Source organism: Leopardus geoffroyi, chromosome A1 (genome assembly GCF_018350155.1).
Source record: "Leopardus geoffroyi isolate Oge1 chromosome A1, O.geoffroyi_Oge1_pat1.0, whole genome shotgun sequence".
Lineage (NCBI taxonomy): Eukaryota > Metazoa > Chordata > Mammalia > Carnivora > Felidae > Leopardus > Leopardus geoffroyi.
In genome coordinates, this window is record NC_059326.1 from 133967439 (window position 1) to 133983106 (window position 15668).

Sequence of the window (15668 nt, forward strand, 5' to 3'; positions counted from 1 at the left end):
TTGGGTAGTAAATGGCAACTTAAATTCTCATTAGTGTCAGTTCCTCTTCTAACAAAATATCCAATTTCCAAAAGACAGATAAACACAGGTACCTGTCTAGGTCTAATACTTGAATGCGTAGCTCCTGATAACACCCAGGGCAGGAAGGAATGTGTATGGTAGAATGGAATTAATGCGTATACTGCTCTTGTGACTGAAATTGATCAGCCACAGCCTACAAGTAAAACCTATTTCGTCTCTATATTTAGATATATTGTATTTCTCTACCCCATAGGGCATAAGTTATGCCCATGTCAGCAAAAACCATAGATTGTTTTTCTAAGCATGAATATGTAAATAATTGCATGGAACTGGAAGAAAATATTAGCATCCTAGTTTTCTAGAAATTCATCTGTATTTGCCCCTACTGAATTGAGTTCTGGCAAGATGAGAAGATGCCTTTCTGACTAGAAGTCACTATTTTTCTTTCCCATCCAGACATCCCAACAGAGTTTTCTGTACTCTGTGCCCATTTCTCATATTTCACCCTATTGTGAAATTAAGGCAGTGTTTCTCAGAGTGTTTTAGGGAGCTGAATACCTTGTTTTTGTTTTTCATTGTTAATTTCCAATTTGTCTTGCACTAATTCTCCTATGAATTAAATGAAAATAAATTTATAGGAACATGCATTTGGGTGTACAAGAAATGTTAAAAATGTAAGAGCTGCTAAATGCTTGTGCTCAATTATTGTACCCGTGTCATCACAGATTGGTAATAGCTCAGGGACCAGTCCCAGCAGAGGTGTCTGTGTGAGCAGGGATTTTGTCTGTTTTGTTCATCTAGTGTGGTGTCTAGCATATAGAAGAACTCTTGAATGAATGGCTTCTGACCTCCCCTCATTTAACTCACTGAAGTCCACTGTCCTCCTTACTGTCTTGTCCTCTGGACATTTTACTGGAACAGTTCTCTTTTACTGGAATATTATTATATTCAGCAATATTAATATCTTCCTTTTCTCTCTTCATAACACCCCTCCTTTTCAATTCTTCTTCTGTTGTTGTTGTTTATTTATTTTGAGAGATAGTAAGGAAGGGGCACAGGGAGGGTGAGGGAATCCCAAGCAGGCTCCATACTGTCAGCACAGAGACCGACGTGGGGCTCGAACCCACAAACCATGAGATCATCACCTCAGATTTCACCTGACCTGAAATCAAAAGTCAAAAGCTCAACATACTGAGCCACCCAAGAGCCCCGAGATATTTTTAGTGCTTGTGTTTTTTCTCTGCTTCTTCCAAGAGCTCTTCCTCTAACTTGTGTTTTCTGAAAGTTAGTTTTCCCATCATCTGATTTGTGGCCCACTGCTCCTCCCTCTGTTCTGGTGATCTTGTTGGCTCTCTTAAAGACCGATGAACTCTAATGGCTTCCTGTTTGTATCTCTGACCAGCAGCTCTTAGCTTTCAGATTCATGTGTCTGCCTGGCTAATGAGTATCTTTCCACGTGGACAGTTCACTGAGACCATAGTCCTGACTCCCAAATTCTTAATTCTCTGTGGCTGTAAGAACATTTATTTAATAACATTCCTCACTGGCTCCTTTCTGCCTATAAGTAAAAACCCTAAGATGGCACATTGACCATAGTGCAGTTTCATTCTCTGTTTTGGGTTTTCAAAGAGGGCTCTTTGAAGAACATGGATCACATCCCAATCGTCTTCAACCCCCTGGTGCCTAGAACTGTGGCTGATACTTGCTTCCTCAGTAATTATGGAAGGAAGGGAAGGAGGGAAGGAGAAAGAAGATATGTATATATGCATGTCAAAATGCTTGATTTATTACAATTTATTGTCAAATAATTCACTTCTGCTGTTCCTTTTAATCAAACAGCTCCCCCAAAAAAGTCTGGGAACGCAATGCATATTACTTGCTATGAGAATATCTTGAAAATGATATTTGTTAAATGGTGTGTTTTGAAACAGAAGAGGCAGATAAGAGAGTAACTCTGTAGTCAGTCTCTGTGAGATGCTCCTTCCTTAATTCCACAGTTCTGTCCCAGGATGTTACCATAATTACTAATTTAGTCCTGTGTTTTTTTTTCCTTCAGAGGCTTTCCCTGAAAGGGATAGAATCAATATCCAAAGCTGTTTACATTGAAATCCTGCCACCCCCTTTCCCCCCCACACACACACATTTAATTTTGTTTCTATCTAATAGACCTGGCAGATTGTTTCATGGCAATTACAAAAAGAAAATTTTGGGTTTCAAAAATCATCTGAATATGCCATATAGCATAATATAATTGTTGATATTTAGAGAAATTTGTCTTTTGAGCAGAGAAACGTGTTTACTTGTGGTATGAAGAGCATTGTTGGGTTGTCTTATTTATCTTCACGGATAAACATTTTCTTCAGTCCTTGTGTGAAAATTAAAACTATCTTCAGAATGACATTGACAGTGTCCTTCCAGAGTTTGGAGCTAAAGAGTCACAGGGAAGCTTGTGCCTTTCAGATGGAGTCCTTATTGTGGGAATTTCCTTTACCTTCCACAGGATGCAATTGTTGTTAGTTCCCAGCTGTGACTTTGTGTGCCTGGTATCTCCTGGCCGCTTTCCCCATTGTCAGTCTTTTGTAGACCCAGGCAAGGTCCCCCTGTGGCTTTGAGCAGGTTGATTTAACTGATGGCTTTTTAAAGTCCTGAGGTCTAGGTCTGTTCCAGATGAAATGCTTGATGTCTCCATTTGTTTTCTCACTTAGGTGTATTTAGCCAAAGAAAATAATATCCATAGGAAACTATAACCTACTTTCAAATATGGGTCTTAGTATTTCTTGTAGCGGCCAATGCTTAAAATATAAACACAGGGTATCCATTAGTGTTGGTGCTTGCTCTTGGCAGCCTGGAAACTTTCTTCTCATGCTGTGCGATTTTGTTTGGTGTTAGTCTTAACAGAATTCCTCCCTCCCCAATAATGTTAGTATATAAAATATTATTTGAGTTAATACAACCCATTGTATGTTCTGGCTTTGGTTATAGCTGATAATTCTTAGAAGTAAGAAGTAGGAATGAACTGATTATTTTTAGTTTAAAAAATTTTTTCTTAATGTTTATTCTTGAGAGAGAGAGCACGAGTGAGCGCGAGTCGGGGGGAGGGGTGGGCAGAGAGAGGGAGACGCAGAATCCGAAGCAGGCTCCAGGCTCTGAGCTGTCAGCGCAGAGTCTGACGTGGGGCTCGAACTCATCAACCACAAGATCATGACCTGAGCCGAAGTCAGATGCTCAATGAACTGAGCCACCCAGGCACACGATAACATAAAATTTAAAAAGATTTAAAGTCAAATTTTACTGAGTTGAGTGCCTAGGTATAATTTATTCAATATGCGAAATCAAATTGGTATGAATATATCCACGTATAAACGTTATCTCCCTCACATTTGAAATCAGCAGTGCACACTTCTTACAGGTCGTAAAATAACAAATTTGTAGGCTAATCATGGTGCACGTGTAAAATATATTTCATGACTGTGTTAAATGTCCAGGATAACAAAAGCAGCCCTTCACTGTGTTAGCCATTTCATAGCTAAAGTTGCTATATCTGGTAAATCAAGGTCCCTTATCAGCCTCCCACTCCACTTGTATCATGTACTTAATGCATCATAATCTCTTAATCTCTCCATCATTCATGGTTGACATTAGGAGTTTTAACATTTGATTTTTAACACCGAATAGATCAAAGTTATGCAATTGAAATTTAGCTAATAGAGCCATTTTGTAGGTAAAGAATTTTAACGGTGTCCATTTATGAAGAGATAATGTCCGCTTATCTGTCTGTGAAAGGTATTTTCTAAATCACTTAATTTTCAGAGATTTGTCATTATCTAATTAGCGTGCTTTGCTGATTTCCTTTTCCACTGAATAGAGCAACTCTGTATCATCTTTCTTATAGGCTCATGATCGTTCAGAAAGTGGAGAATTGGCATTTATTAAACAACTGGTTCGAAAGATCCTAATTGTTATTGCCCGCCCAGCTCGATTATTAGAGTGTCTGGTAAGTTGCCCCTAGATGTGACTCCATTATTTACTGTTAACTGTGGGAAGGCAGTGACCATCAGAAACTTTCAGTTTCTTTGGCTTCAAAGACCAGAGTTAAATGGAAAGAGTCAGCAGGAACTACAACTTGTGAATGTTTATGAGGACATCCTGATGTGATTTTTGTTTTCTGGTTTTAAGTCAGAGTTCTAGGATTTGTGCTGTATTCAGTGATAATCACATCACATTCTGGTCAAACGTGAAGGATAATCATGAACTAATGTGCTTGTTAACCTTAGCATAGATACTGGGTGACAGTTAATTTAAAACATTTTGAGCCTTACTTTTTTGGTGTTGGCAAGATGCAGAGAAAGGGACACCAGCAATATGATATATAATAATCTATAGTTATTATCATCTGTTTTTAAAATGCGGCATGTTAGAAATAAATGCTAGGCAGCAACCAGCTTGGGCAAATACCCCAGCGTCTCATACAGACCTCAAGAAGTGAGACTTTCAGAGATTAGTTCATTTCGTCAATCATTTTCCTATTTAAAAATTTTTGTTTTATGTAACTCTGGTTGAAATTTCAGTCCACACTGTGAACACACATGAAGCTTTGAGCCTGAGAATAGTTTTAAGGGGCTTAGCACTGTATCAACACTCACTTTTAAGTTCTGCTAGTCACTAAAGTATTTGCGACACTTCAGAAATATTTGTACCCCGTGCAGTACAGCTTTGTGGTATTACACATGCACACACATACGTATAGGGTGGGATTGCTAGGGTTTTGCCCTTATTTTGATTAAAATTCATAGCTTTTTTGTAATAGTGGAATGTTCACTGCCCCCTAAAAAATATACCAGTGCATTGAGAGTCACGGGAGAAGGGAAATCTTGAGGAGACAGGGCGGGGCATGGTGGAGTAGGTCTTTCCGTCAGTGGCCAGGACCCTTAGAACCACAGAATCAAAAGCACCACTTGGCTTTGTCTCTGGAAGGATAAAGGGGGAAAAAATACTCTGGATGCTTCTGGGAGGAGAACTGTGTGACTGGCAAATGCCAGCAAAAGGAAGTCTGATTTTGTACTGTGTCTCCCATTGTACTTTTTGAATTATGCACCGCATGCGTGGACTTCCTGCATTTGTTTCATTTGAGGGAAAATGCCACTTAGCATTCTAACCTGTTTCTCTGGACAACAGCAGATACGCGAATAGACAATCTTGCCTTAAAAGAGGAAGTGAATTTTTTCAGTCATCGCTCCACACCAGAAGAGAAAAAGTAAAAGTATAGCCTCTCAAAGACAGAAACGAGTGAGCTCAGAAGTAGCGTTGAAAATGTTGCTGTTTTCAACACTATTTGAAGCTCTGTTGAAACTGGAGCTTTAGAGTTTTAGGGAACATTCCCCAACCACTGGTCTTATACCTACTGTTTCAGGCTTGTGCTGTGTATCATTGTAAGTTTACAGAAAGGGCACTGAGTGTATACGCTCCTTTGGCTTTACTCTCTTTACAGCGAGCTTTCTTTTTTTTTTTTTTTTTTTTTTTAAATTTTTTTTTTTCAACGTTTATTTATTTTTGGGACAGAGAGAGACAGAGCATGAACGGGGGAGGGGCAGAGAGAGGGAGACACAGAATCAGAAACAGGCTCCAGGCTCTGAGCCATCAGCCCAGAGCCTGACGCGGGGCTCGAACTCACGGACCGCGAGATCGTGACCTGGCTGAAGTCGGACGCTCAACCGACTGCGCCACCCAGGCGCCCCACAGCGAGCTTTCTTTATACATAATCTTTTTTTTTTTTTTTTTTTTTAATTTTTTTTTTCAACGTTTATTTATTTTTGGGACAGAGAGAGACAGAGCATGAACGGGGGAGGGGCAGAGAGAGAGGGAGACACAGAATCGGAAACAGGCTCCAGGCTCTGAGCCATCAGCCCAGAGCCCGACGCGGGGCTCGAACTCACGGACTGCGAGATCGTGACCTGGCTGAAGTCGGACGCTTAACCGACTGCGCCACCCAGGCACCCCTCTTTATACATAATCTTTAGAAACCCTTGAGTAATTCAGGTGAAATGCTGATATTCTAAAGTTGCCTATTTGGGGCATTAATCAAAATGGGTAACATCCTGGGGGAATAACATTTAGGAAATACAACTGAAAGTAGCAACTGTCATTTAAATCCGTAAACATAATTGTTTACGACACATAAACCCATGGCATCCATCTAGAGTGATGGAATCCTAAAGATTTTTATTACATCCTAGAAGTAACAGCCAAAGGAAGTAAAAGACGTGAGTAAAATGTGCTACCAAATTTTTAAAATAGGCACTGGTAATCGAAAACATTGATTTCATATTTTTCTTTCTTCATCTTCACATTATGGGAGTATTAACTTTAGGATATACTGATAAAATGGTAATATTGAGATTTAAAAAAATATTTTTGGATACCTCTGTACTAATGGAGTTTCCTGCAAAACATTCGAGAATATATATTCTAGCATTACTCCTTTTGTGGCTGTTTATGGAGAAGGAGAAACTGAATCTTCTGGATGAGATTTCTGGATTTTATTTTATTTTATTTATTTTACTTTTTTAATTTTACTTTTTTAATTTATTTATTTTGAGAGACAAAGAGAGCAAGAGGGGGAGGAGCAGAGAGAGAAGAGAGAGAATTCCATGCAGGCTCTGTGATGTTAGCGCAGAGCCCGATGCAGGGCTTGACCTTACGAACCTTGAAATCATGATCTGAGCTAAAATCAAGAGTTGAATGCTCAGCCCACTGAGCCACCCAGGCGCCCCCTGGATTTTAAAGTTTTACTCAAAAAGCATTATTTAAATGTTAGACTTGTTCATTTTCAATGAGATAGATTTCTTAAATGGAGCATATACAGAACCTCCAAAATTACATTACGAGGAATCTGGAAGTGGTTGTTGTGTGAGTTACCAAGGACTTAAATGTACTGCCTCAGAATATGAAAGGCTTCAAATACAAGGTGAGAATTATATACTTTTTAAAATCATTTGCTTCCTTTCTGCACAAACCACAGCCATGTATATCCAGCAAATGTTACTGTGAATGGAATTGATGCACTAAAACCTCAGAGAATTTTGGCTCAAGTTAGTTTCCATCTGTGTTTGTCTTCTGCTAGGAATTTGATCCTGAAGAATTTTACTACCTGTTGGAAGCAGCCGAAGGCCATGCCAAAGAAGGACAGGGTATTAAAACTGACATTCCCAGGTACATCATTAGCCAGCTGGGGCTCAATAAGGATCCTTTGGAAGGTGAGTCCCTGGGTTGGGCTGGCCTTTTACTTGCCTACGCTCTGTGACTTCATACAGGAACTTAGCAGCTCTTTACTTTTGCCACAAGAAAAGGTGAACATGACCTATTTTGTGTTGTACCTGCAGTATAGGGATAGGCCTTGAAATCCTAGGGGCCTGTCAGCCTGACAATGCCAGAGTGTCCTGAAAGGGTTTCGGTTTCAGCTTTCTCTGTTTTTTCTCCAGCAGAGCTCCGTTGGGTTCTCCTCAAGTGCACTTGTACTTTTGAAGATGTTGCTAAAGAAATTAATTATAATTAAATTAAAAGTGACATTTAAAGGAGTTGGGGAGTAGTGCAACTGATGATAGATATAGATCGGGCGCAGTGTTGGTAGATCTGTTTTTGCATGTAACAAAAAAAATTACGAAAAAAATGATAATATACAGGAATGTCCGTGGGGGGGAAATGTTTTTTTAAAGCGTATGAAAGCATTTCTGGTCGGTTCAGATGAAAAAATACATCTGATGTTATTAAATACACCCAAGACTAAGCACCCTGTTAGCGGTTCTTTAAAAAATCTAATACTGGTAAATGACCCCCCCCCCCCCCCGCAGCCCCCTACCTTTTCCTACTCGTTACTATCAGGGTGGTCATTTAAAACACTTGAGTTACATACTGCCTAAAAAGAGTCAAAAACAATCATAGGCTCCTCTATTCAAAATTGTCTTCCTGGTTCATTAAATTGAATTTGCAAACAGTGTTTATCTTGCTAAATTGTTTGTAATGATGGTGACTGTTGGCACAGATATTTTCCCATCTAAAGCCAGGGAACCTGCTGCTCTCTGCCCTGCTCTCCTCTTTCCCCTGCTTTGTTTGCTCTTACGGCCATCCGATCTTTGCTTCCAGTGAAATGATGCATGCATTACTGGGAGATAATGCCAGATAAATTTATACTGTACTGAAAGCAATACCACAACAGATTCATCACTTATCAGAGACTGGTGGCTGCTTTTCTGAAAAGTTCCCTGGGGAGAGATTTTTCCCCATGGCTTTTAAATTACCATCTTTACCTTTTTGAATCATGAGTCTTCAGAAATGGTTTAAATCAATGAAATAAAAAGGGCAGATGTTTAATGGTATTTAGATGAGTTTTAAAAATCTCTTCAGGCATTACAAAATGATGCCTTAGCTTCCTGCTTCAAAAGCTGACTCTTGGTTCCATTCCATTACTACCCACTGCTTGCAAATAATATGTATTTCTCAGATAATAGTTATTTAGCAGAAATCCTATTTAAAACAGAACCATCTTTTAATTTGTTTTTTTATGAAAATAATTGGAGTGGGGAGGCTGTCAAAGTGTATTATAGTGACTGTTCACGCTGGTAGAGTTAAGGTTGTTTCAGCCCTTGAACTGTAGAGCGACTGAGCACTTCACAGTTTTCTTACCTGGAGGGAAATAACACTGTAGGCTGAACTTCGGTAGGTGAATAATCTGAGGCCCATTTGTGTACCTTTATAGAGACTTTAAATAAATTTTAATAGTGATCTTGGACCAGTTTTATGTTTAGTAATGCAAATTTATCACTGGGAGTTGTGTTTTTAACTCTTGACACTTTGTTTTCTTGATTCAGATCTGAGGATCATTTTTAATCGATTTAATATCACTTAGCCTGCTGTTATGACAAAATCTGGTCTCCATTTGTTTCCCTTCTTGTCAGCATCTGCACTAACAGGCCTACAGCCTGACCTTTGAAAGTCTGGAGTGAGGGTGTGGAGTGGGAATGCCCCGGTCTGCACCCCGGGACCAGCCCTGCAGGCTGTGACCTTGACCATGCAGTTGATGGGCCTCTTTGTGCCTCTGTGTTCTTTCCCTAAGACCAGGGTAGTGGTACCTATTCATAGAGATGTTTTTAGGATTATGTGAGTTATTTCTCTACCCAGGATGCAGTAATGCTTAATAAATGTTAGCTACTATTGCCTTTTTATTCAAACAATATTCAAGTCAGTCTCTTCCTTGAGAATCCCTCCAAGTGAACACATTTTGGTTCAGCTACCAGTTCAACAATCTAAGGTCCTAGTCAGAGAGGATGTTGACATCACTGGAATGACACCAAGGAAGCACGTAGTTAGTACTGAGCTCATTTTTAGTCTTGAATTTCGGCTACTGGTAGACCGGGAAAGTTAGTGACAGTCTTCACTTACTGTAGATTCTGGAGTTTGTTAATTTTTATCTGGAGACAACACTCCATTGTTGTTTCGCTTCCTATCTTTTATGTGTAATCTCTCCCAAAAAGGATGATTATATTTATAAGAATATGAATACATGAAATGAGAGCCTAAGGACTCCTTTTAGATGCATACAAAAATAGGTAACTAAAAACTATAACTTATGTATAAGTTATTATATATATATGTACATATATATATATATATATAACTTAGCATACACGTTCAATTTTGAAAAAATAGAAAATGCAAATTACCTGTGGTCTTACCACTCAGAGATAACTACCTATCAAAGTTTTGGAGGGAATTCCTTCATGTTTTTTGGGTTTTTTTTACTTAAACATATTTTTAGGTGTAGAAATTAAAATGAACATAAAATGAATTTGGTTTCTTCATTTACTTAGGTAGACTCAGAGATGTGTTCCATTGTGGATTGAGCGGTTAAATGCCTGTGTCTTTTTGTTTGTTTCTGTTTTTCTTTTTTGTTTTTGTGTCTTTTAAGCAGACCACCAAGGTAGTACTTTGTCAGGCATGTGGCATCCAGCCCATGCTGGATTGTAATAAATAACAATCAGTATTCAGTGAACACTTAATTTTTGTTAGTCAACATGCTAAGAGCTTTACACGAATATCCTATATTGTACTTATAAGAAACTAGTAAAAGATGAATACATTGTTCCCATCTTACAGAGGAAGAGCCTGAGGTTAAAAGGTCCCTAGTAAGTGCTGACTGTGGTGACCCAAGCCTTCTCATCGTCAAGCGTCTCTTAACAACTGTTACTTTCTTTGTGACAAATTGCAAATTCTTAGTGTACCAGGAAGGGGATATTGCTCAGTGGATGTGAAAGAAATGGAGCAAGGAATGCTCAGCCACAAGTTGAGAATCATCTCTGAGCTGTGGTCCGTGTATCTTTGATGCCTTTCAGAGCCTGGGAAGACTTGCCTGTCTTGAGAATCCTATCATAAGAATAATCATTGACACACACACCTGCCCCAACCCCACCCCATGGTGATTGCGTCGACTACTGAATCCTGCTAGCTGAAGCAGAAGCCCAGCTCTCAAGTACCCGTGTCTAGGTGTTCATAAGAAATAGGGTTCTATAGAAGGGCATATAATGAACAATTTCAAAAACAGCAGCTGGTGGCTCTTACCATTTTTGATTAAGATTTTCCCATGGGTATATTGAAGTAGAGAGTAGATTGTTTTTAATATCAAAGATATTACTTCTTATCTAGTTAAAATTGTTGTATTTTTCTTAAACTTTGCTTTTTTTGTTTGTTTGTTTGTTTTTAATTTAGAAATGGCTCAGTTGGGAAACTATGACAGTGGGACAGCAGAAACACCAGAAACAGATGAATCAGTGAGTGTAAGTGTCTTTCTTGATGAAATATGTTTGTTTTTCTGTTTATCAACATCTGGAGATTTGGAGTGTGTTAATTACTTTGTCTCTTCGCTAAGCATGTATTGTGCTTCTATGTGCAAGGCAGTAAGCATATAATTTTAGTCCTTTTTTTCAAAGAGAAAAAAATTAGTAAAAAATCATGCATGAAAAAAGAAAAATGCTAAACTTGAATATAAGATCAATGATGAAAAAGGGCCATGTGCTACTAAACATACAGAAATTGACCTTAGTCTTACCAGTCCAATAAGATCTCCCAAGGAAATGGCGCAGGAGATGTGACATGAGAAGTTGCTAGGATAAGAAGGGGCAGAGGGAACATTCCAGGCCCAGGGAACATCCTGGGCAAAAACTGTGCCACAAGGGAGCAGAGTGCATCTGAGAGCAAGGGCAAGGAGACCACAAAGATTGGAGAGCTTGGGTAAAAACCTGACATACAGGTCCCTGTTGCTCATCTTTGTCAAATCTTTTCTTTCAAGGAACAGTGGGAAGCAGTTGAACTTTGGAGGAAATGGGTGTGTTTGTGGGGTGGAGACAAGTAGACCGGAGGATGACCCAATCAGAGTCATGGCTTCCAGTCTTCTGACTACAGTCCAGACAGTAGATGGGGTGAGGGGAACACACAGGGGTGACCACGGGGAAGCCACTCAGGAGACTATGCAGTGGCACAGGTGACAGTTTCAGGATGCCGTCATCCAGGGAACCAGCCTGGAGTGAGTTGGGGGTGGTCAGAAAAGAGAGGTAGCTGTATTGCCTGGGGGCTAAGAACCCAAGCTCTGGAGTAACATTGCCTGGATTTGAAAGCTGGCCATACCTCTTGCTAGCTGTGGGAATCTCTGTGCCTAGTTTCCTCTTCTGTAAAAAAAAAAAATAAAAGATTAAATGAGATAGTTTGTGTTAGATGGTTAGGTCAGTGCACTACTAAATGCTAAATAAATGATAGTTGGCGGGTGTTTTGTTTGTTTTTTGAGAGAAACAGAAAGTGCGTATGAGCTGGGGACAGGGGCAGAGAGAGGGAGGAAGGGAGAGAGGGAATCTTAAGCAGGGAGCCCTACCTGGGGCTCAGTCTGGCAAGTGTGAGATGAAATCACCACTTAAAAGCTCAACTATTTAAGCCACCCAGGGGTCCCAATAGTTATTTTTGTTAATTCTATCATATTTATTACAATTTTGAATGTGTTTAGATTTAAGTTTTTTGGGGGGGGACAGTCACAAAGAGCCATCAAACTAACAACTATATATATGGTGTGGAATTTTGGGGCACTCAGAGGGATAGTTTTGGGTGGAGTTCTGAATGACATAGGAATCATCCGTGGGCATGAATGAGGTCACCTGGGTGCGGAAGAGTTAATGAGACAGGTGGGCTTTGAACAGCCCAAAGCTTGGGGACTCATCAGAGTGGAATAGTGGAACAAGTGTATGGTCCTTGTCCCGAATTACATTTTCTGTGATGGGGTGTTAACAGTGATGACTGGACCTAAGACTTGTGCCAAAGGCCAAGGGGAAATAGAGGACAGAAACAGTCGTTGGGTTGAGCAACTAAAGTAGCCCAGAGGCCAGGGTGTTGGGTAAGTTACCTGTGGGACACGGAAGTCATCCAGGATGGTGAGAGAACGCGACCAGAGAGGAAGATGGAAAGCTGGGTACCTAAGTCTCCAAAAGATGAGTGGGACAGCATGTTAGCGCATGACAGCCTCGGTTTGGAGAGGGTGACACGTACCTTAGACTCATAGGATTTCTTCTAAAATAATAGGAAGGGAATCCTGGACTCCGCAGGAGACGCAAAGAGGCTGTCACTGCTCACCCTCTCAATGCTCAGATACATGGAGTATGAGAGAATTAAAACATAACACTTTGCTTATGATTTTCCTTTGAGCTCAACTTTTTATTTTATGTTTTTCCTAAAGTTGATTTACTTGTTTTGAGAGAGACAGAGAGGGAGAGAGAATCCCAAGCAGGCTCCACACTTACAGCTCAGAGCCCAGTGAGGGGCTGAAACCCACAAACCAGGAGGAGATCAAGATCATGACTTGAGCTGAAATTGAGAGTTTGATGCTTAACTGACTGAGCCACCCAGGCGCCCCTGAGCTCAACATTTAAAGAGCTATCTTTTTGAAAATAGATATTTAAAGCCTCGTAAGAATAATGATAGGGAAGTAAAGAAAGGCACACAGATTGTCTGTTCGAGCGTCTTTGTTGCCGACTATCTTTTCCAAACAAAAGGTACTGCAGAAAGGACACAGACATTCTCTGGCCAGGGACAGACCAGAGTTCGTGTATCCATCAGCTCGTGTAGAGCCACAACAGCCCGTTCTTTCCCGGCTGACTGAAACCTGAATTAAGGCTTGACATTTTGGACTTAAGTCTCAAAACATGAAAACACCAGGATGAGGCTAACAAGAATAGTTTACAAAGGTAAATCAAACTTGGAAATTTTCAAAAGCTCGGTGCCTTCATCTCCCAGAAATGGGGGTTCACGTACATGAGACTGAGGCTCTGTCATGAGAAGTAGTGGATCAGCACTGCTGTGCGACATTGATCTTGAAAGTTGTCTCTCAGGTTCCTTTGGCTGCAATACTGACTTCAGTGTATTAAACACCAGAGCAAGAGCATAGGGGTGCCTGGGTGGCTCAGTCAGTTGAGCGTCGGACTTCAGCTCAGGTCATGATCTCATGGCTTGTGAGTCTGAGCCCCACGTCAGGCTCTGTGCTGACAGCTCAGAGCCTGGACCCTGCTTCAGATTCTGTCTCCCTCTCTCTCTACCCCTCCCCTGCTCACGCTGTTTCTCAAAAATAAATAAATGTTAAAAAAAAAAAAGTTAAAAAAAAAACTGGAGCATATCACGCTAATATTATTTATGTTGCTGTTAAAGTCATTTGTCTGGAGTTTTCAGCTATTTTCTAACTTCCATATTTTGTTTCCAAGAGCTCCAATGCTTCCTTGAAACTTCAAAGGAAACCTCGGGAAAGTGATTTTGAAACGATTAAATTGATTAGCAATGGAGCCTATGGGTGAGTAATTCAAGAAAACTCTCTGTTGTATCTTAACACACCTGAGTAATGTATTCTTCACATTTATTTTAGGCCAAATAGATGTCATTAGGGACTTGAATTTTCAGATTACCGCTCCTTCACTGGTGGCTATAGTGTGCGGCCACAATCATTTTTCATTTGGATACTCCATCAAGAAAACGTATCAAGTGACCTGGAGTTATTTTAGAAGTATGGAGAAGGAGGCTTTATGAAGTCATGGAAGGTTTTTATATAAATCCCTGTTTCTGCCTCCTTTATTCCACTATTTTGAGTGCCATAGTGCCTACTCCTGGTTGTAAATATGCATCCACACGCATCTACCTCTGGATATATATAATCTTTATCTCTAAACATATTTACACTCCTATATAGCATTACTACTTAAGAATTAACCAGTACTTTGCAGTCTCACCACCAGTCAACCTTGTGAGACAAGTACTGTAGTAAAAAGACTGCTTGAAAACTTAGAGCAGTTCATTTCCTTTAGTCTTTATATCACACCAAGGTTTTTTTTTTTTTTTTTCAGTTGATGTCCATACTCTGATCACATTAGTGGTGCCCCTTTCTTTTTTTAAATTCTTTTTATGTTTCATTTACTTGTTTTTGAGAGAGAGAGAGAGAGAGAGAGAGAGAGAGGGAGATAAAGAGAGAAAGAGACAGGAAGGGAGGGGCAGAGAGAGAAAGGGAGAGAGAATTCTAAGCATACTCCAGGCTGTCAGCATAGAACCCAATGTGGGGCTCGAACTCACCAACCGTGAGATCATGACCTCACCAAAACCAAGAGTCAGACGGTTAACCAACTGAGCCACCCAGGCGCTCCTGTGGTGCCCCTTTCTTGATTCGTTTTCATGGACATAAGCTTTTCTTCTCACAGTGTAGGGTCAATGGTGACAAGATCTTTCTGAGTTCCTTAGAAACAGGAAGGGTAATTAATACACATATTGTGTCCTGATCCATCTTAGACAGCCCAAGAGCTCTAGTTTAATTAAGTATTAATCTCAATTCCATCCGTATTTGGAGAGCAATAAACAATCCCATAGACATTTATTGCCATTTGTCACACATATGAGCAGATGAGATAAAAGCGATTTCTGTTACGCCACAAGGGATATTTCTCCTTACGATTTTTTTTTTACCTAATATTTTCCACACCATTAACTTAGTGAAGAGCTTAAATATTTGTGAGTCCTTCCTGTGCTTCACTGATTTATTTTCAGAATTATGGCAAATGGTATATTTCCTGATGTAGCTTATAAATGTTTTCTGATATTTTATTTTTAGAATATTTTATTTTGTTCAACGGTCCTTTGAAACTTGTCCCCCTAAGGAAATTATTTGGGTATAGAGTTGTTCGTGAGTTTCATTTGTTTGTTATTTGGTTTTAGTTCGTTTTAGTTTTCAAGATCATGTGAGGATTTCTTCCTTCATTAGGGAAAAGACTGAACTTAGATTTAATGAGTCTATGGGTTTGAGCCCTGGTAGACTTTATTGGCAGTGGAATTCTAGAATAAGATGATCTGTGAAGCACCACTTGTGTAAAATTTGGGCATATATCTTAGCACTATTTGGAGTTCTAATTGGTTGAGTAAACTCATTTGTAGTGCAATTAAACCACTGTATAGTAGATGAGGTATATCACACTTCAGGGAATGGCTGGGAATATACAAGAAGTTAAACAAGCTGTGAATCACTAAACACCCAGGATGCAGGCCAAGCCATTAATGGGCTTACAAGCTGCCTGTGGGAGCTTCTGCCC

At 39.9% G+C, this 15668-nt stretch overlaps 1 protein-coding gene across 19 annotated transcripts in view; it reads left to right on the top strand.

Moving 5' to 3' along the window:
* The window catches only part of MAST4 (microtubule associated serine/threonine kinase family member 4), a 568735-nt gene that overhangs the window by 506890 nt on the left and 46177 nt on the right, over window positions 1–15668 (top strand). For all 19 annotated transcript variants that reach the window (XM_045494932.1, XM_045494941.1, XM_045494949.1 and 16 more), the window contains 4 exons: window positions 3914–4015; window positions 7142–7274; window positions 10780–10847; window positions 13806–13891. In XM_045494932.1, the coding sequence (XP_045350888.1) occupies window positions 3914–4015; window positions 7142–7274; window positions 10780–10847; window positions 13806–13891 (389 nt within the window). The remainder of the gene's footprint in view (window positions 1–3913; window positions 4016–7141; window positions 7275–10779; window positions 10848–13805; window positions 13892–15668) is intronic.